We start from the raw sequence: 22,601 nt of genomic DNA on the forward strand, positions 1-22,601 counted from the left end.
TATAAAAACCCAATGAAATCTTCATGTGATGCTCTGAACAGGGAAAGTTTAGAGTGAGGGTTGACATTTCACATTTAGCATGTTGTTTAACAACTTTTCACAAGCCGACCCTGACTTTCAGGAAATGGAAATGAAAATGGCAGAAGTATCACTCTGAGGAGCCGCAGTCTAAAAAAAGGAACTGCTGCTCTTTTGAAGGACGCCATCTCAACGGTGACACTAGAAAGTCCAGATTGCCTGACATACTGGTCATCAATTTTGGGGGGGCACGGGGTTCAGGTTCCAACAGGTCTCTGGGTTTAGTGGAGTCAAGTCTGTGCTGAGGTGGAGAGGGAGAAGAGGACATAAAAACTAAATTTTAGTTTTCCCACACCACAAGGCGTTTGTGCCAAGGAGGCTAATGTGTGTCAACATCAAGGAATCCCTCCTTCCTGGGAACCAAGAGGAAGTCTCTCAAAACTAGACGGGAAAGGTATTTTCCCCCCACGTCAATTCAGCTTCTGAGACATTCTGTTAGTGATGTGCCCTTCCCCCAAAAAACAACAATGAAGTGTTCTGTGTGCTAACAACATAGCTTAAAAAAAAAAAAAAGTAAAACAAAATTCTGCATTTTTATAAAACTTGATAAAAAATAGTATTTCAAACTGTACAGTCACCAGAAGTACACAGTTATCAAAAATGCACACATTTCACTTGGCATCTCCAGCACCTTCAGCTTTCTGTGCCTGGTCTGTTTTGGCGTCTCCGTTTTCTGCAGGGTTATTGCCGTCCTTGCCAGCATCAGCTTTCCCCTTTTTCCCTTTGGGTACCTTCTCTCCCTTCTTTGCAGGGGCCTTTTTAGGCTTGGGCTCTGGCTTTGGAGGAGCAGGTTTAGCAGATAACCTTGCAGATCTTCTCTGTGGTTCGTCCTTCACCTTGGCTTTATCTCCTTTAGCATCCCCTTCAGCCTTTCTCTTGGGCATGGTGGCTGCGGCGGTGGGACGTAGGCGCTGGACACGGGGATGCAGTGGGGCGCGGGCTTTAAGTCGATCCAGGGGTCGCTCTCGCCTCTTCTTCGCCTATGCTTCTTTTTTTTTTTTTTTTTTCGTTTTGTTTTAACCAAATCACATTTAATTTGAGAAGTCTTTTTTTAAATTTTCTAGAACATATATATTATACATACTATTTAAGTATTTGTGTATACAGAAGCTTGATAAAGGCTTGAAAAAAAACAACCAAAAAAGAGATAAATTGGAAAACAAACTAAATGAAATGGGAGCACTTCCCATTTGAAAGAAACTAGATAAAAATAAAATATCATCATATAAATAATCCAGTTGTTTTTAAGCATGGTTGCTCATTAGAAACACATCTGGAGCTTTGGAGAAAAAGAAGCAATACCTAAGCACTTATGTTTTTCAGAAAATCCCAAGATAATTCTATATTCTGGATTTTAAATGTGATTACAGATTTTTCTATTAAATGGTAGCTTTAGTGATATAGAATCCTGTTATTTTCTGTTGCCCAATCATAATACAGTGATATTAAGCAAATAATAGTTACATAGTCCCAGTGAAAGGTGTTTATCAGTTTTCACAATCAATATTTGGACAAAAAATAAACAACAATTGCAGTTGCAAGCTGTAATGGAAGCATGATTACCCTAAGGATATAAAAATAATTACATACAATTTGGGGGTTACAAAAAACGATGTGGTAAGTGGAACTGAATACATGCACATGTTTTCATCCATCCATCCAGTATATGTCTTTTGGTTAGTGCATTTAATCTATTTATATTTAAGGTAATTATCAAAATGTATGATCCTATTACCATTTCCTTAATTGTTTTGGGTTTATTTTGTGCAGTTCTTTTCCTTCTCTTGATGTTTCCTGCCTAGAGAAGTTCCTTTAGCATTTATTAGAAAACTGATTTGGTGGTGCTGAAATTCCCTTAACTTCTGCTTGTCTGAGAGCTTTTGATTTCTCTGTCAAATGTGAACGAGACTCTTGCTGATTAGAGTATTCTTGGTTATTCAGTTCAGTTCAGTCTCTCAGTCATGTCCGATTCTTTGCGACCCCATGAATCGCAGCACGCCAGGCCTCCCTGTCCATCACCATCTCCTGGAGTTCACTCAGACCCACGTCCATTGAGTCCGTGATGCCATCCAGCCATCTCATCCTCGGTCGTCCCCTTCTCCTTCTGCCCCCAATCCCTCCCAGCATCAGAGTCTTTTCCAATGAGTCAGCTCTTCCCATGAGGTGGCCAAAGTACTGGAGCTTCAGCTTTAGCATCATTCCTTCCAAAGAAATCCCAGGGTTGATCTCCTTCTTGGTTGTAGGTTCTTTCTTTTCATCACTTTAAATGTATCGTGCCATTCTGTTTTGGCTTATAGAGCGTCTGCTGAGAAATCGGCTGGTGACCTTATAGGAGTTCCCTTGTATATTGTCGTTTTTCCCTTGTTGTTTTTAATATTTTATCCTTGTCTTTAATCTTCATCAGTTTGATTACTGTGTTTCTTGGTATGTTCCTCCTTGGGTTTATCCTGCTTGGGACTCTCTGCACTTCCTGGATTTGGTTGAGTCTTTCCTTTCCCATGTTAGGGAAATTTTCAGCTATTATCTCTTCACACATTTTCTTGGGTCCTTCTCTTCTCCTTCTGAGACCCCTATAATGTGAATATTGGTGCATTTAATGTTGTCCCAGAGGTCTCTTATGCTGTCTTCAGTTTTTATCATTCTCTTTTCTATACTCTGTTCTGTGGCAGTGATTTCCACCATTCTGTCTTCCAGGTCACTTATCTTTCCTTCTGCCTCAGTTATTCTCCTATTGATTCCTTCTAGTATAATGTTCATCTCTGTTCTTTAGCTCTTCTAGGTCTTTGGTAAACGTTTTTTACATCTTCTCCATTCTTTTTCTAGATCTTGGATCATCTTCACTATCATTTATCTGAATTCTTTTTCTGGAAGGTTGCCTATCTCTATTTAGTTGTTTTTCAGGGGTTTTATGTTGTCCCTTCATCTGCTCCATAACCCTCTTCTTTTTTAATCCTGATTAACTTTCTGTGGTTTTTCTTTCTGGCAGCTATGGAGTTGTGGTTCTTCTTTCTACTTCTGTCTACCCACTGGTGGATGAGACTAAGATGCTTATGTAAGCTTCCTAATGGAAAAACTGGGTCTTGCTCTGGGCAGGGCCTTGCTCAGTAAAACTTGAATCCAGTTATCTGCTGATGGGTGGGACTGTGCTCCCTCCCAGTGCTTTGTTTGGCCTGAGGCTATCCAGCCCTGGGGCCTGTGGGCTGTATGGTAGTGTTAATGGCAGCCTTTAAGAGGGCCTTGCCAAGGGGTACCTTCCAGGAGTGCTGCTGCCAGTACCCCTGTCCCCATGGCAAGCGATTGCTGACCAACACCTCCACAGGAGACCCTCCAACATGAGCAGGTAGGTCTGGTTCTGTTTCTATGGGGTCACTGCTCCTTTCCCCTGGGTCTTGGTGCGCATGACATTTTGTTTTTGCCCTCCAGGAGTGGGGTCTCTGTTTCCTCATCCCCCACTGGGAAGCCTAACATATGGCTTAGAACCTTTACCACAGTGGGAGAACTTCTTTGTTATTTTGTTCTCCAGTTTGTGGGTTGCCTACCGGGCAGGTATGGGGTTTGATTTTATCATAATTGTGCCTCTCCTACTATATCATTGCTGCTTCTTACTTGTCTTTGGATGTAGAGTGTCTTTTTTGGGTGGGTTCTAGCGTCCTTCTGTGTATGGTTGTTCAACAGCTAGTTGTGATTTTGGTGCTCTTGCAGGAGGAGATGAGCGCACATCCTTCTGTTCTGCCATCTTGAGCCAGCCCCACATCTTAATGACAGATGTGATTCTGCTCCCAAGGGTCTTGACTTTGTTTTGTCTCCCTATATGGATGGCATATTTTTGGGGGATGTTTGACAGTGGCCATGGAGGTTGTTAGTGAAATTAAAGTTAATTCTGAATAATCATGCTTCAGAAATAATTTTTGGTTTCGGTTATGAAATTTTATTGAAGACCTGTTAGCATCACTCCTATGTAGTACAGGGTCATACTTTAGGGGAGCTTTTGCTCTTCCAGTCTCAGTTATGCTCTTTCCTCCAGCATTGTTAAACGTATTAATCTTGATTTCCTATGGCTTCTGCACATAGACATTAAGTTATGTATAGCAATCCAAGGGTACTTTAATATCACACAGCTCAAATTTCACTCAGTTAGCTTTTTGCCATTTCTTAATTACTGATTTTTAAGTTGCAAATTTAAAACCATTCTGTGGGGCATCCATCCTTGCATTGATCAAGAGGATTCTAATATTAACCTGACAAAGCCAACTAATTAAAATTCTTTGATTTCTAATTTTGTGGTTAATACTATGCTAAGTGCTGGAGGAGATTCAAAAGTTTAAAAGTGGAGAAGGGAAAATAATAAGTGGTTAATATACACTATGCCAGTGCTATACCTGACATATTTCATTTATTCTCACAACAATCCAATGAGGTTAAGTAATTTTCCCCCCACTTTACAGATGAGAAGACCTAGCTCAGAGAGTGCTCAGGTGTAGATAGCTGTGAACATAGCTGTGCCTATAGCCGAGGTCTGTCTGTTTTCATATCCCATGTTCTTTCCACACCCTCCTAGGTATTATGACAGTCTCTTTCCAGGAGCTTCCTTACACTCTAGGGGGGAAGAGAAGGAAGGGCAATGGATAGCTGGGAAACCTCATTTTTTACCTGATTGAATCTTAGGATCATATATCACTTGATAAAAGTTGGCTTCTAAAAAGTGTGATTGAATTCCATGCAAGAACATTTCATCAGTTATGTTTGTATTATATGTGAGTGTTCACAGAAGACAGTTTATTGACTCAGACTCTCAAGACAGCTTTAGATCAAATCACCAAAGTCTGATGGTATAGTGTAGAAAATGGTAAAAATATCTCTGCCCTTTTTTAGCCAGTGATCTAAACTTCACTGCATTTTAATGAGAAGAAAATTGAGAAGAAAATTAACTAGCATTCATTGTTGACAAACTCTACACTGTCAGAAGTATTTCTAATTTTCTATTTCTGGTTAGAATATTTTTATTATGGTTAGCTTACTTTGCTAATTTATAGTTTATTGTTATTTTTTTCAATTAACATTCAAGACTTCTCTGTTCAAACTTACCCTATGAAGTGTTATCAGGGCAATTTATAATTAGTAGTAACAACATTCATATTAAATGCATTGCTTATATCTGCCAAGACAAAAAATGCAGATCAGGGTTCACCAAAGTGCAGATAATAAAGGAAAATGGTTCATTTCCATCTTTCCAAATTCTGTATAGCTTGAAATTATTATTTCTGTAAGACTTGCTTTGAATAACATATGACATATCAAAATGCCTAATGACATATATTTTTATTGCTTTAATAACAGAAGACTTAATAAAATTAAATATTGTGGAGATTGGGACTGGTATACAGTGAAGTTCTTTATTCCCTCCCTATAATTCAATTCATATGTATCTAAGATGCTATCACTTAAGACTTAGAGGTTGGGAATTGAAAACTTTAACTTGTAATATAAGCATGAAATAATGACTATAGGTGTCTCTTGAGAAATCTTATATGTTCAGGTTAAGTATTATACTTTATAACGTGACTCACTTGAAAGCTGTATACATTTGTTCATTTTAAAATTATATCCTTTTATGTTTTCTCTGAGCTCCTTCTTCATGAGCAATAGAATAGTAGAACAGAATAAACTAAACTAGAAGAGTAGAACAAATTGAATTACTGTATGGTCACAGCTTAGGTTATTGACCAGTGAGTTTTACTTAACTTCATCTGTTGTAACGAATCACCTTATTCATTGCAACTGATTCCTAGTAACTTGGCAAATTTTAGATATCAAAGGATATTAATTCCATTTGTTCAATAAATATTTATTGAGTGCTCACTGTGTCCTGGCACTGTCGTCACTGGAGTTATAACAGTGAATGAGAAACTGCTGTTGAAAAATTTTAATAACTGTTCCTTTTCTGAATGCATTTTTTTCATAAAAGGAATTCCAGAAACTTTTCAGAAACATTAGAACTGTTGGAATACAGGTTTGACCTCACAGAAATCATACACATTCATGGTATATTATGGTGAGGTACTCTACTAGACTATAAATAAGGAAGGAAAAGGAAATAGCTAATTGAGAGATTGTTATTCATAAGGTCGACACCTGAAACATCAACCAGATTTAATATCCTTAAACAGATTTTATAGGCTGTGCTCCTTCCTTAAAGGTCACTGGAAGAACTTAATACCTTTTTATTAAAAATAAAGTGGGAACAGTGGAATGGCCTTTTCACATCTTACTTGGATACGTTGAAGAGGCAAATTTTACTTTATTTTTATGTAGTTGTGTTATTTTACATTTGCCATTTAATATTTTACATTTAAAATATGTTTCTTACACAACTTTCCATGCAGAAACATAGACTTAAAAAGTTGAGATTTCAGATGAATTGTGATAATAAATTGGGATTATGTAAGTTAAAGTATCCATGTATGTGTGTATACATGTACATCTAATTTTGGAATAATCTGTTGTTTAAAGCAGAAAATGAAAACACTGATTAAGAGCTCTTAACTCTTCTTAGCCAAGCATTTTTATGAAGTTTCATGGTAAAGGACAAAGAGCACACAAAAAGTTTCTCTTTAGAGAACCCTGCATTCAGATTTGGACTGCCTTTGAATAACTGCTTTGTGCTTCAATTTAATGCCAACCTCATTCCTTTGTGAGAATAATGAAATGGGACAATGTATATAAAGTATCTTTTACAATGCAGAGTATCAGTAGTGTGCATTCAAAATGTCCCTTTCTTATCATAAATTGTACAAGTGATAAATATATTCTTAAGAAGTAAAGTAAAAATCACTGTCCTCTCCCTAGTACTAATCATTTTTAACATTTTGGTGCATATTCTTAAAGGTTTTAAAAAATCCTTTAAAATATTTAAAATATATATATGCACATACATTTGTAAACATCACACATGCAAGTTTCTTTTTGCAACAGGGAATATATTGTATCATCTTGTTCTATGACATTACTTTTTCATACCATGTTTTTTTGGTCTTTAGTGATATTAGAAACAGATGAAGCTCTTTCAAGGTTCTTCACTGAATGGAGATGTGATAATGGATTCATTCTTCTGCTGGAGACATATTGAAATTTCTGTGCATGCTGGAACTGAACAATGAAGAAAATAATTTGTTTCTTTGTTTTGCAAGGAGATGGTGATCTTGAAGATGCTCAAAATCCTGAGTCATGTATTGTGTATTCCGAGTTGGATGGGACAATTCCAAGAGATAATGTAGCCTGTGAGAATAATGTAAACTAGTCATCAAAAGTTTTCTGAAAACAAATTTTTCAGGAAAGTTATTTTGGTCATCTTCTCTTCATGTTTTCCCTGCTTCTTACCAGACTCTCACTGCCATTTACTATGTACTAGATATGGCCCCTGTTTATTGTTTGGCTTCCAGTGTAGTATAACATAGTAATCTAATAGTGAAAATAAAATGTCATGAGCAAGAACTGTACTTAAGTCATTTACAGGGTACTGTAAGAATGCCTCTAGAATTCAAGGCCTTCCCCTAATCATGTGGGTCACTTAGTTCAATTCTATAAATATCTGGATTGAAAACTTACTAGTACTGACATTAGGGATACAAAGGTGAGAATGTTATTAGAATAACCTGCCCTTTGTATAGTAGCACTTTCTAGTTTTTATCAGTGGAAGAGTAAAAGGAAATGGTAAAATGAAAAATTATCATCTCAAGTTAATGATTTAATTTAAATTTCAAAGTTGCTTGAAAATATATCGTATCATATATAAATGATGCCCTCAGTCAGTCATGCATTTTCAGTCGTTTTAACTTTGTGTCAGTATGCAGTATTGAGTGCTACATACATTACTTTTAAAAAAAAATCAATATGTTACTTCAGGTAATGGAGAGTTTTAGAAACATTAATGTAACTTCACATGAAGCTGATTATTGCTAAGCTGCTTTTAAATATCATATGTCCATGGTGGGTTTGAAATCTTGTATGTAAGTAGGCCAAATGCTACATTATTAGATAATAGAGTTTCTTTATAGCCTTTGAAAATTAAGTTGTATTATTTCAAGAGGAAGTGGTCTATTTAAACCCCATAATTTGAAATGTTCTCTGTTTATAATTTAGGACAAATGGCTCTTTCTATCAAATATTTGTAACCTAAAAAAAAAAATTGGACCAATTTGATCTTTTTAAAAATAATGGAATTTACTGCTTTATTTATTTATTTGGGGGAGTGTGCCACATACAAAATTGGAGGATATTTCCCTTACAGTGGCTGTGTTGGTTTCTGTGGTACAACAACGTGTATGTATTCCCTCCCTCTTGAGCCTGCCTCTCACCCACCACCCACCCGTCTAGGTCATCACAGCACAATGGGGCTGGGCTCCCTGTGTATTATAGCAGCTTCCCATTTACTGTATCAGACTTCCCTGATGGCTCAGTGGTAAAGAATCCTCCTGCTAATGCAGGAGACACTGGTTCAATCCCTGGGTCAGGAAGATTCCCCTGGAGAAGTACATAGTGGAACCCCTGGGAAATCCCACTGACAGGAGGAGCCTGGCAGGCTGCGGTCCATGGGGTTGCAAAAGAGTCGGAAACGAAACAACAGCTCAACTAGCTTTATGTTTTAACACATGGTAGTGTATACTGTCAGTGCTACTTTCTCAGTTCATCCCCCCTCTTCTTCCCCGTCTCTGTGTCCACAATTCCATTCTCTATGTCTGCATCTTTGTTATTTGTTCTGGATGTTGTTGTTCAGTTGCTGAGTCATGTCTAACTCTTCACCACCCCATGGACTGTAATGTGCTAGGCTCTTCTGTCTTCCAGTATCTCCCAGAGTTTGATCAAATTCATGTCCGCTGAGTCACTGATTCTATGTAACCATCTCATTCTCTGCTGCCCCTTTCTCCTTTTGCCTTTAGTCTTTCCCAGCATCAAGGTCTTTCCAAGTGAGTCAGCTCTTCACATCAGGTGGCCACAGTATTGAGCTTCAGCTTCAGCAACAGTCCTTCCAATGAATATTCAAGGTTGATTTCCTTTAGGATTGACTGGTTTGATCTCCTTGTAGTTCAAGGGACTCTCAAGAGTCTTCTCCAGCACCACAATTTAAAAGTATCAGTTCTTCAGTGCTCAGCCTTCTTTATGGTCCAGATCTCACATCTGTACATGACTACTGGGAAAACTGTCACTTTGACTATAATGACCTTTGTTGCCTGCAAAGATTCATCAGTACCATTTTTCTAGATTACATACATTAATTATGCATTAACATATGGTATTTATTTTTCTGACTGACTTCACTCTGTGAACAGGCTCGAAGTTCATCCACCTCATTTCACATTTGCTTCCATTGTATATATGTACCACAACTTCTTTATCTGTTTATCTGTTGATGGACATCTAGGTTGCTTCCATGTCCTGACTGTTGTAAGTAGTGCTGCTGTGAACTACTGCTTACTTTAGAAGGAGTTCAGAACCCAACTTCTCAATGGATAAAGTAGTTAAGGGGGAAAATATATCTTTTTAACATTACGAAAACCTTAAGAAAACTTAGTAGAAAATTTCGGTGACTATATTTGTAACCTCAGGATTAGCAGAAACCTTTTTAAAAGAAAGGAAAACTAGAACCAAATGAGGAAAGAGATAATTGACTGTTATATATCTACATATGTGTGTGTGTGTGTGTGTGTGTGTGTATATACACCTTTGAATCTTGGTATTGGTGTACTAATGATGGATCAGGGGAAAATAAATAGTATACAAAGTATACAAAGAGCTCTCAGAAATTGACCAAAATACTGATAAAGCAATGGCAAAGGTCTACAGGATGTTGGCAGTTCACAGAAGAGCAAATCCAAATGGCCAGTTTGTAAAGATTCTCCAGCTCACTAATAGTCTGGGAAATGAAAACTAAGTAAAAGACGGCTACTTCTTTATTCCTATCCAATTGGAAAAGCATTTAATAGACTAGAGTACTTATATTTCTGATACAAATGTGAATTATTTTAGCATTTTTAAAAGATGCAATTTGTCATTTATTGTAAAAGTTCATTAATCATTTAACTCAGTACTACTTTTCTATGTGACATCACTAAATGCAGAGTTTGGAAGAGATATATTGTAATTAACATGCTGCTACATAGTATTTCCAGTGTACAGTTATATAGATATAAATAAACTCAAAAGCACATATGTAGAAAATAGGAAGTGATGAGGTTTAATTATCACTATTGTTTTTAAAATTAGTTTTAATTTTATATAATTTAATATGTAGTTATAGCTGTGTTTCACAACTACTCCCAAAATCCCTATAAAATTTAACTCTCCAGCCAATTCTAACTGTTCCAGCATATTCCTGGCTATATCTATGTATATCTGTGTTTTGCATTATTGTTGTTATGGTAAAAATAGGAAACAAATTACATACCCACTGATGAGAAGTTAGTGGAATAAGTTGTAGTATATCAACTCCTTGGAATATATAGCATCCATGAGAAAGAGCCATCACCTTTAGCAATTTCCCTGTGTGTTGTTAAATGAAAGGAGCTACATGCAAGAGTAGACTTTGCCAAGATCCCATTTTTATAAAACAAGCAAGGACAAACTTCTTTTTTGCCTACATGTTTGAGACATAGGGAAATGTATGGTTTTGAGGACAGAAGAGGGCAAGCGGGATGAGGTAGGGAAAAAAGGACATATTTCCATGAGAAATACAGTATGGTATCCTTTATTTGTTAAATATTATGTGTATATGTGATATATACACATTAAAAATACATACACCTTAAAAAATGCACACCTTAAAATTTTTGTTGTAGTTGTTTAGTCACTAGGTTGTACCCAACTGTGTGACCCTTTGGAGTGTAGCCCATCAGGCTTCTCTGCCCATGGGATTTCCCAGGCAGGAATACTGCAGTGGATTGCCGTTTATTTCTGCAGGGGATGTCTCCTGCTTGGCAGGTGGACCTTTACCACTGAGCCACTTGGGAAGCCTCTGGAGCTTTTTATTTTTTTGTAATTATTTGTAATTACTAGTATTTTTATCAACTGCAGTGCAGAAGTTCTCTGTTCTCTGAGCCCCACAGGGGAGTTGAATTTTCCTGTCCTTTGTCTTTTAAGGAACTTACCACTCTACCTTGTTATTCATATATATATGTATAATATATCTTATATACATATATATCTTACACAAACATATATATTATATTCAAAACATTATTTTACCTTTCTTCCTAATCTGTAGGCTTTGTAGCCTGCTAGATGTATGCTCCAGAGTCTTAGGTATTCACTGTATATGTTAACTGAATGCATAAATAATGGTATCTATCTTAGTCTACCACCTTACATGGAAAAATGATAAAGCTATTTTAGGGATCATCAAAGTCTTGGTTAATAACACTTTATATATGTTAAAGTGCTTTGAATAATAGAAAGAAAAGCAAGATGCTTAAATAATACACTTTTGATGTTGTCTTGGTTTGCTGGTCAGTGTTCCACCTTGAATTTCCTCTTGGTCATCTTTTTTATTCTTTTAAGAGTTTGTTTTTGAACTACCAGTTTTATTTTGTGATTTTGAGAACTTCTCAGTAAATCTTATAGTATATAGTTCTTGCTTCTTTCATCATAAAACTGTAATATGTCTCTTCAAATAACAATTTCTGCTTCATCTTCTTTGTTATCTTTTGTCTCTTTGACGTAATGTCTTATGAAATGAAGAGGTAGATTGTATTTTTCTAATACAAAGGGAATTGAGAGGTAAAAAATGAGGTTGACATGTTTAAACCCATTTTACATACTTGATAACTGATAAGTTTTGTCTTCCTCTGTGGTGTTGGATTTAGGCAAAATTAAAATAAGAAAAATATAGAAAAGAAATATTTATATTTTAAAAATTCACTTCATTTTGAACTCTAAGCATTTATTAGAATTTTTTCTGTTACTTTGTGTCTTTTTTCATTGGCTTTGAGAGTTGGTGCTCCATTGTTGATTGCTTTCTCCTTCATATTTTTATTGGTATTCATGCTTTCCAGATGTCTAATTCTTGTTTAAAATATTTCCATTGATGACTTTTCCTTTGACTTCAGATTTGTGGTACTGGACATAAATTTTATGGAACATCCTTACTTAATTTTATGCAGTTACTTCAGAAACATTGCAGTAGTAATCACTAAAGTGTTGACATTTATCTAACTCAGCTATTTTTAATTCATTATTGGCTTTCTTTGAAGATATAGAAAGGAACTATAGAAGAATATATAAATTCTCAGTGAATTAGGTGATTTTTATTTTTACACTTTTCTGCTTTGCTTTGAACATCTCTTTTAGTCTTATAGAATGGGTATTTATTTTCTTAGAAAGTTTGATATCCCAGACTTAATACTATGTGTTCTTGTTTATACATTAAGTATATACAATGTTGTATACTTAATGTTGCTTCTAAGAATCTCCATGGATGATTTTACTGAGAAACATTAGATGATAGAATCATTTTAGTCTTTGTGGGGAGGTAAGTTGGCTTAAAGCTCAACATTCAGAAAACTAACTTCATGGCATCTGGTCCCATCACTTCATGAGAAATAGATGGGGAAACAGTGAAAACAGTGTCAGACTTTATTTTGGGGGGCTCCAAAATCACTGCAGATGGTGATTGCAGCCATGAAATTAAAAGACAGTTACTCCTTAGAAGGAAAGTTATGACCAACCTAGATAGCATATTAAAAAGCAGAGACATTACTTTGCCAACAAAGGTCCATCTAGTCAAGGCTATGGTTTTTCCAGTGGTCATGTATGGATGTGAGAGTTGGACTGTGAAGAAAGCTGAGTGCCAAAGAATTGATGCTTTTGAACTGTGGTGTTGGAGAAGACTCTTGAGAGTCCCTTGAACTGCAAGGAGATCCAAACAGTCCATTCTAAAGGAGATCAGCCCTGGGTGTTCATTGGAAGGAATGATGCTGAAGCTGAAACTCCAGTACTTTGGCCACCTCATGTGAAGAGTTGACTCCTTGGAAAAGACTGTGATGCTAGGAGGGATTGGGGGCAGGAGGAGAAGGGGACGACCGAGGATGAGATGGCTGGATGGCATTACCGACTCGATGGACATGAGGTTGAGTGAACTCCAGGAGTTGGCGATGGACATGGAGGCCTGGTGTGCTGCAGTTCATGGGGTCGCAAAGAGTTGGACATGACTGAGCTACTGAACTGAACTGAACTGAAGGGGCTTTTAAGGGAAATATTTTTTTTTCACTCTAAAACCATGAATGCAATGTCATTAAAATAATCTTAAAATAAACTCATCTACTATTATAATGCAGATTTCAGTTCTGCATATTCTGTTTTAATCCTTATCCATATGCACATGTATTATTTAGCTAATTGTAATGAAAAAATATATATGCATCTTCTGGTGATTATTATTCTTATATAAAGCACAACATTAACTGTATCATAGTGCTCTAAATAAAAGCAAATCATTCCACGACAAAATAAATAGAAATAAATCTAAGTAAAAACAAATCATTCCACTGTCATTAGTGTTACTTGCTCAATCATGTCCAATTCTTTGCAATCCCATGGACTGTAGCCCGCCAGTCTCCCTATACCAAGTCCATGGAACTCTCCAGGAAAGAATACTGGAGTGAGTAGCCATTGCCTTCTTCAGGGGATCTTCCCAACCCAGGGACTGAACCTGAGTCTCCTGCATTGCAGGTGGTTCCTTTTCCATCTGAGGCAACAGGGTACACATTCATTCTGGTCTAGCAAATGTGTCCCCTTTAGTCTTTGTATATTCATATGCAAAATTTAAAACGTGATGATTTGGACCTGATTTTGTTTTATTAATTATGGATGAATTTCATGGATAATATGTAGACCTCCCCGGCCCCCAGAGCTTCTCACCTACCAGGCCAGCATTCCTCCCTAGCTGCCAGGCTGCCCATTACTGCCAGTATACTTACACCTACCTAGAGCTAATTGAATGTGGGGAGGCAGAGAGCATGTCTGGACCCTTGCCTCCTTTGCAGTCCTGATGCTCTCCTGTCTGTGTTCGTAGTCCTTTGCATATTTCTCTATGGGACCATTCTGGTTGGTGTCATTATGAAGACTATTTTAGAAAAATATCTTCATGCAAGTCATTTCATATTCCCTGTTTTCATCCACATCTCTGATTTTAACGAAAGGTAATGGTGCTGTTGCCTGAATGTGTAGTTCTTTACTTTGAAAAAGTAAGTGTTAGTCACTGAGTTGTGTCCAACTCTTTGCAACCCTGTAGTCTGTAGCCTACCAGGCTTCTCTCTCCATGGAATTCTCCAGGCAAGAATTCTGAAGAGGATATCCCCAGAGGATCTTCCTGACCCAGGGAACAAACCTAGGTCCCCGCATTGCAGACAGATTCTTTACCATCTGAGCCAACAGAGAAGCCCTTACCTGCCCTAAACAAAACTTAAACCTCCCTTAAACATAACTTGGCTTTAAACTAGCATACTGGACATAGCAATTTTGCAAACATAAATGCTTTAATTTTCTTCAAAAATTGATTCTTAATGCCTGCCATCATGACCCTCTCCCCTGCCCCAATAAATTATAGGTTCAGTCTTCTAGTATTTTGTTAGACTATATGACATGCATTACCTGCATCCCAAGGTGGATTAATTGTGACCTTGAGATGTTTATAATTTCTGAGTGCTTATAACAAGAATGAGAGACTGCTTATTCTGATGGCTGAAGGGTCAAATGTCTGCCTTTCAGTCATCAGTTGAGAAAGTGCCCTTGTCAAGTGAACAATTTTCTGTATCCATTTTATGACAGGTTATCATGATTAATGGATATTCTGTAGCTTTTGAGCAGTATGCTCTGTTATCGCCTTGCTGTAGTTCCCATGGCTGAGAAGTAGAAATGGTTTCTGCTTACAATCTAGATAATAAGGCAGATATTACCTACCTAGGAGAAAGTGGAAGTTTCAGCCTTTCAGTATGAACAGTGTTTGAATACTCATGAAGCGGATGATTTGGGGGTTCAGGAATATTATCCTGGGACAGAAAACTGCCTGAGAAAGCATGAGCATAAGGAGTAAGGTTTGCATTTCAGGGCATATAAGTAGATATATTTCTCAGAAGGAACTGGAATTATTACGCTACTATACTTCCGTAGGAGTATTAGTTATATTTGAGCTGCTAAGACCAGTATGCACATGAGTTAGCTGGGAGTGAGGGTGGGGATATCCCCTAGCATTTAGAAAAACTGCAAGTGTTTTCTTCTTTCTCTTTTCCTCATCCAAAATTTGACAACAGTGAAATATAGTTCACTATAAAAATGAAGATTAGATTATTAAATAATGCCTCTTCATTTGTTTAGAAGTTTCTTCATTTACTTGGGTGAAAATAACTGGACTTGATGGGTTTTTCATTTTTCCTTCAGGCTCAGTTTATGAACCTCTGAAAAGCATTAATCTTCCGAGACCTGATGAAACTCTATGGGATAAATTGGATCACTATTACAGAATTGGTAAGCTAAACCTGAGGAAAGCAAGTCTGTAGGTAGCTATGATTAACATCTATTCTGCCTAGTTAAATTACATACATTATATGGATGGTGATCTCTCATTTGAGTGTTGGGGTAGTTCCAGTGCTTAGACAGCTGTATATTCCAATTGCATGTTGATATGGAGACTATAAATGGAATCTGGCAAGTCATATCTGTCCCTGGAATAATTTTGAAACTGCCGCTAGTGTCTTCTTTGTCCTTTTAGCTTTCCTAAACATTAACAGATTTGAGAACTAGAGGATGTTTCTTGAATAATTCTTACACAAAGATTTTGTAGAAGTATTCCTTGCTCATTTACCTATACAAAGTTACAATGTAGTCCTGAATCTTTTGTATCCATTTCTAATTCATTGAGATGCAAAAGGGAATCTCAATACTGTTACTGGTATAAGGTCCCTGTTTGTTTTGTTTGCTCTTTTGTTTTTGTCAGGATCAACCTGGCAAGTTTTATTTTTTAATGTGAGTAAGCAGCTTAGAGATACATACATATCGGGCTCTTTTTTGTTCATCAGATGGTAAGGTGGGGATGCTTTTTTTTGTTAGTTTGCTTCTTATGCCATTTATGTGGCCTAGTATGTCAAATATAAAATTTGATTTCTCTCACCAAGGAGAACAGTTTTCTTGTTTCTGTCTGCATCATGTGAAACATTATTTCAGAGACTTCCCTGGTGGTCCAGTGGTTGAGACTTCACCTTCCAATGTGCGGGGTTTGGCTTTGATTTCTGGTTGTGGAGCTATTGTTCTTATTGCATAGGAACCTGGAATGTTAGGTCCATGAATCAAGGTAAATTAGAAGTGGTCCAACAGGATAGCAAGAGTGATCATTGACATTTTAGGAATCAGTGAACTAAAATGGATGGGAATGGGCAAATTTAATTCAGATGACCATTATATCTACTAGTGTGGGCAAGAATCCCTTAGAAGAAATGGAGTAGCCATCATAGTCAACGAAAGAGTCCAAAATCCACTACTTGGATGCAATCTCACAAATGAAAAAATGACCTCTGTTCATTTCGAAGCAAACCATTCAGTATCATAGTAATCCAAGTCTATGCCTCAACCACTAATGCTGAAGAAGCTGAAGTCTAATGGTTCTATGAAAACCTTTAAGACTTTCTAGAACTAGCATCAAAAAAAAGATGTCCTTTTCAAAAAAGATGTCCTTTTCATCACAGGGACTGGAATGCAAAAGTAGGAAGTCAAGAGGTACATGGAATAACAGGCAAGTTTGACCTTGGATTACAAAATGAAACAAGGCAAAGGCTAACAGAGTTTTGCCAAGAGAACACACTGATCATAGCAAACACACTCTTCCAGCAACACCAGAGACAACTGTACACATGGACATCAACCAGATGGTCAGTACTGAAATCAGATTGGTACTCTGTGCAGCTGAAAATGGAGAAAAGTCCACACAGTCTACAAAAACAAGACCTGGAGCTTACTGTGGCTCAGATCATGAATTCCTTATTGCAAAATTCAGACGTAGGGAAAACCACTAGGCCATTCAGTTATGATCGAAATCAAATCCCTTACGATTATACAGTGGAAGTGACAAATAGATTCAAGGGATTAAATGTGATAGAGTGCCAGAAGAACTAAGGATGGAGGTTTGTAACACTGTACAAAAGATGGTGATCAGAACCATCCCCAAGAGAAAGAAATGCAAAAAGGCAAAATGGTTGTCTGAGGAGGCCTTACAAATAGATGAGAAAAGAAGAGAAATGAAAGGCAAAGGAGAAAACCAGTCTGAATGCAGAGTTCCAAAGAATAGCAGGGAGAGATAAGAAAGCATTCTTAAGTGAACAGGGCAAAGAAATAGAGGCAATAGAATGGGAAAGACTAGAGATCTCTTTAAGAAAATTAGAGATATCAAGGAAACATTTCATGCAACGATGGGCACAGTAAAGGATAGAAATGGTATGGACCTAACAGAAGTGAAGATATTAAGAAGAAGTGGCAAGAATACACAGAAGAACTATACTAAAAACTCTTAATGACCCAGACAGCCACAATGGTGTGATCACTCACCTAGAGCCAGACATCCTGGAGTGTGAAGTCAAGTGAGCCTTAGGAAGCATCACTACGAACAAAGCTAGTGGAGATGATGGAATTCCAGCTGAGCTATTTCAAATCCTAAAAGATGATGCTTTGAAATAGCTGCACTCAATATACTGCAAGTTTGGAAAACTCAACAGTGGCCACAGGATTGGAAAAGGTCAATTTTCATGCCAATCCCAAACAAAGGCAATGCCAAAGAATGTTCAGACTACTGCAAAATGGTGCTAATTTCACATGCTAACAAGGTAAAGCTCAAAATGATTCAAGCTAGGCTTCAACAGTACATGAACTCAGAATTTGCAGATGTTCAAGCTGGGTTTAGAAAAGGCAGAGGAACCAGAGATCAAATCGCCAACATCCCCTGGGTCATAGAAAAAGCAAGAGAATTTCAGGAAAACATCTACTGCTTCATTGACACAAAAGCCTTTGACTGTGGATCACAACAAACTGTGGAAAATTCTTGAGGAGAGGAGAATACGAGACCATCTTACCTGCCTCCTGAGAAACCTGTATGCAGTTCAAGAAGCAACAGTTGGAACCAGATGTGGAACAACGGACTGGTTCCAAATTGGGAGAGGAGTAAAACAAGATTGTATATTGTCACCCTGCTTATTTAGTTTCTATGCAGAGTACATCATGCAAAAGTCTGGGCTGGATGAAGCTCAAGGGGGAATGAAGATTCTGGGAGAAATATCAGTAACCTCAGTTTTACAGATGACATCACCCTAGTGGCAGAAAGCAAAGAGGAACTAAGCAGCCTGTTGATGAAGGTGAAAGAGTAGAGTGGAAAAGATGGCTTAAAAGTTGACATTCAAAAAATTAAGATCATGGCATCTGGTCCCATCACTTCATGGCAAATAGATGGGGAAAGTAGAGACATCACTTTGCCCACAAAGGTCTGTATAGTCAAATCTATGGTTTTTCCAGTAGTCATGTGCAGAAGTGAGAGTTGGACCAGAAAGAAGGCTGAGCACCGAAGAATTGATGCTTTCAAAATATTATGCTGGAGAAGACGCTTGAGAGCCCCTTGGAGAGCAAGGAGATGGCTAGATAGCTTCACTGAGTCAATGGACATTAACTTGACCAAACTTTGGGAGATAGTGAAGGACAGGGAAGCCTGGCGTGCTGCAGGTCGTGGCATCACAAAGAGTTGAACGCTCTGAACGACTGAACTGAACTGAATTGAATTAGTCACATAGCAGACAACTGTGGAGCTAAGATCCTACATTATTTGTGGCCAAACACCTAAAACATAAAACAGATGCAATATTGTACAAATCAATAAAGACTTTGAAAATGGTCCACATTAAAAAAAATCTTAAAAATGTTAGTTCAGCTTATTGTGTTCAAGATTCTTACCCACTTATCTCTGTAGCCATAACAAACTAAAGAAATTAAACTGCCTTTTAAAAGAAGTGTCAGCTGTTTACTTTGCAGTGTGAGGACCAGTTTTTCAGTCTGGGAAAAATAATAAATACCTAGGTATTCTGAAAGACATGATAATGATTATGTCAGTTTAGTCTGAGAAAAAGAAATTTAATTCTTTAATCTCTGTGATGGAACAGAGTACTTTAAACCTTTGAAAAACTGTTCTAAATTAGTTGACATATGCCAGTCTAGATTAGAGTAACTTAATTTATTTTAGGGAAAAATATTACTCATCCATTTATAGTTAGGAATAAAATAGCTTTTAGGAAATGTCATTTTAGTGTGACTGTTTTTTTATTTTAGGACTCTTTTATAAAGATTAATACAGTCTGCTTTCTCTATCTGCAGATGCAGAACCTGCAGATATGGAGGGCCTACTATACTAGCCATTTTAGATAAGGGACTTGAGTATTTGAGAATTTTGGCATGCATGGCAGGTCCTGGAAATATCCCTGTGCAGATTGAGCGATGACTAGAAAACATTGATTCCAGACTTCTTTAACTTAAGTGGAATGTTCATAAAATAGTTACTTGTTTACTATTTTCATGTCATATTAGGATGCAATTCAATTTTGAAATGTTAAACATATCTTTGACCTGTACCATATATAAGAGGAATACATTGCTCTGAAGGCCAGGCACAAATTAGTCATCTGTGAAAACCAGGATTCTGGCCTCTCTAGAATTGAGTTATCTTTGGATTTAGCAAATGTATGCAACTCTTTGTTATATATTTGCTTTATTTTTCCCTATTGAACTAGTTTTTGAAAGTATACTTAGTTTTTTGGCTAATCTTTTTTTTTTTTCTGTATCTGATATTGCCTTATAACACTTACTGACATTAACAGGGATGTGCTAAAGATTTTTTATGTGCCAATTAGCTGAATTCTTTACTCAAAAATGAAAATACCCTTTCATGCCGGGTGGATCTCTACCGAGGCTGGAATTATTTACCAAGAGTTGTTTCTACGTTTTCAGAAGTTTTATGCTGCAGCTAAGTTTTGAAAGAACAAAATTGTAGGATAAAGAAACCAAAAAAGTTTAAGACCTTCAGCTCAAGGGAAATAGATTTTTTTTTTTCATTCTTTTTCTTGTCTTCAATTGCAGTCAAGTCAACATTGCTGCTGTATCAAAGTCCAACCACAGGTCTCTTCCCCACTAAAACATGTGGTGATGATCAGAAGGCCAAGGTTCATGACAGTCTGTACTGTGCTGCTGGTGCCTGGGCTTTGGCTCTTGCGTACAGGTAAGCGGGTGTGTCTTCTCCTTGTGACTCCAAGTCTAGGCCCAAGACAAACTGGACAGCTATCTGTTGGCTCTGCTTCTGGGTCACCGTGTGACCTGCAGCTGTTTGCATCTCCTTTTCAGCCTCTAAATCTTTCAGGTTTCCATAGCGTTTGCGTTAGATAAATTGTAACATTTTATGACTTTGTGACTAACATTTCTCATCTCTAGGTTTGTAAATCAGCTTTAGTCTTTAATAGAATGAATTGCCCATTCTCATTGAATTGATTTGTTTTGACCATAGAGGAAATTGATAGTGATTGATGGTGAATCTAGAGCCTAGAGTAGTTAATAGAGTAGTCCCAAATGACACACCTAGGTAATGATAGAGCCAGGACCAGAACTCCTCTCCTTCCTTCCCCCAGTTTAGTGTTTTTCTAATTACACTTCATTGGGAGATCACTAAGTCAGAAAATTCTTATAAAGTAAAAGAAAAATAAGCCTTTTCACAATACAGAAGTTTTGTTTTTTCATTATTAGTATCTGTTTCTTTGTTTTATTTCATTATTTATTTATTTGTTTCATTATTAATATATCCGATGTGGGTCTTGACTTGTAGTCAGTAGTGATACATTTTAACTGTTAAAAAAATGGATTTCTGAGTATTAATTCTCCGAAGGTAGTAAATGCATGTGCCTCTGATTTGAAGATTGTATCCTTGACATGAATATGATTGCTCTGTCTTAAATCGTTGATGCATTTCACTGATGTTAGATAGGTGCTCCCTGATGTGCCATGGCACCCATGTCTACTTCTTATCAAAGTGTGTAGGTGGCTCTACCGTAAATAAGGTCAGACAAAGCCAGATTGTGGCTGCCTATAAGACACCTTGCCTGGGCTCTTAAAAATGTAATCATAGAAGATTAGAAAATAGGTATGAAGATGGCGCGATTATGAGAATCAAATGCAATGTGTAAACCTTGATTGAATCTGCATTAAAAAAAACTAAAGTATATTTTGGGGATAATTGGATGTGTTGGATATAGAGTATATATTAGACACTATGTCTATGCTAAAAGCTCATTGGTGTGATAATGATATTATGGTCATATAGGCACATGTCCTTGTATTTAGGGGATACTTCTGAAATATGTATGGTGTTAGTGCCGAGAATAAATTATAGATAAAGAATTCAAGCTAATTTTATCAGTTCTTGAATCCATGTGAAAAATAGAGTTTTATTCATTGTAGCAGTTGTGTAGCTTTTGTATAGATTTGAAATTTTTCTGAATAAAGTGTTCAGGGAAAATTGCTTAAAACAATACAAGAGTACAGGCCCTTTCCCAGAAGCCTTCAAAAATCTGACAGAGAATTTAAAGTCCGTTCTTTGCTGGGGACACTATTTATAACTCCCTGGATAATTTATCTTATATAGTTAAAGTAAAAACTTTTTGTTTTACTAGCAAACAAAATGTCTTCTGTTTGGAGAAACACAAGAGTACGTACCACAGAATTAGGATCAAGCCGTTTTTACCCACAGTACTAACTCCCTGGATAATTTATCTTATATAGTTAAAGTAAAAACTTTTTGTTTTACTGGCAAACAAAATGTCTTCTGTTTGGAGAAACACAAGGGTACGTACCACAGAATTAGGATGAAGCCGTTTTTACCCACAGTATTAAGCTGTGATGATTTGTTTAGATAATCCCCATGTTGTAAAATTAGTAGAATTCTGTTTCCAATTCTACTTAAAAATGCTGATGAAATCATATAGATAACATTAGGAAAAATTCGTCAAAAATTAAACTGTCAGTATTTTCAGGGATTTATATCTATCTCTTATTGGTAATGAATGCGTAATATGAAGTCATTAATTTTTTTAAAAGGAAGTAATTTGATCTTTCTAATTGCATTAGTTTTCAATCAGTCATGTAAAAAAAATCTCTTGAAACCTCAGTTCTGTTTGAATGTGTGTATATGTACATGTGTACTGAGGACTTAAAATAATTATTTTATACACATTTATATTTCATTTACATTAGAAGTATGGTTTGATTTAATTAAATAATTGGATAAAAGCAAGAAAGTGAAATAGCTTATTTGTGAAATACACTTTGACATAGTTTGTTTTTCTTAAATGCAGTATTATAGTTTCACTTTGTAATTTTGTTTTATTTTAGAAGAGGAAAGAAATGCTTACTAATATGTTTTACTTTTTAAGATGTCTTTTACATGTATCAAGTTGTAGTCCTGAATA

At 36.7% G+C, this 22,601-nt stretch overlaps 2 protein-coding genes across 4 annotated transcripts in view; one reads left to right on the plus strand and one right to left on the minus strand.

Moving 5' to 3' along the window:
- Positions 1-22,601, plus strand: part of PHKB (phosphorylase kinase regulatory subunit beta) — a 234,514-nt gene that overhangs the window by 20,342 nt on the left and 191,571 nt on the right. For all 3 annotated transcript variants that reach the window (XM_052656554.1, XM_052656553.1, XM_052656555.1), the window contains exons 2-3: positions 15,505-15,591; positions 20,227-20,365. In XM_052656554.1, the coding sequence (XP_052512514.1) occupies positions 15,505-15,591; positions 20,227-20,365 (226 nt within the window). The remainder of the gene's footprint in view (positions 1-15,504; positions 15,592-20,226; positions 20,366-22,601) is intronic.
- Positions 593-1,050, minus strand: LOC128063743 (non-histone chromosomal protein HMG-17). The gene has a single exon (XM_052656556.1). It carries the CDS (start codon positions 960-962, stop codon positions 690-692), a length of 273 nt encoding a protein of 90 aa, XP_052512516.1. The 5' UTR covers positions 963-1,050; the 3' UTR covers positions 593-689.

Source organism: Budorcas taxicolor, chromosome 18 (genome assembly GCF_023091745.1).
Source record: "Budorcas taxicolor isolate Tak-1 chromosome 18, Takin1.1, whole genome shotgun sequence".
In the NCBI taxonomy this organism is placed as follows: Eukaryota; Metazoa; Chordata; class Mammalia; order Artiodactyla; family Bovidae; genus Budorcas; species Budorcas taxicolor.

Coding starts and splice junctions, on each gene's coding strand:
- LOC128063743 (XM_052656556.1), bottom strand. CDS start 962: ATGCCCAAGAGAAAGGCTGAAGGGGATGCTAAAGGAGATAAAGCCAAG.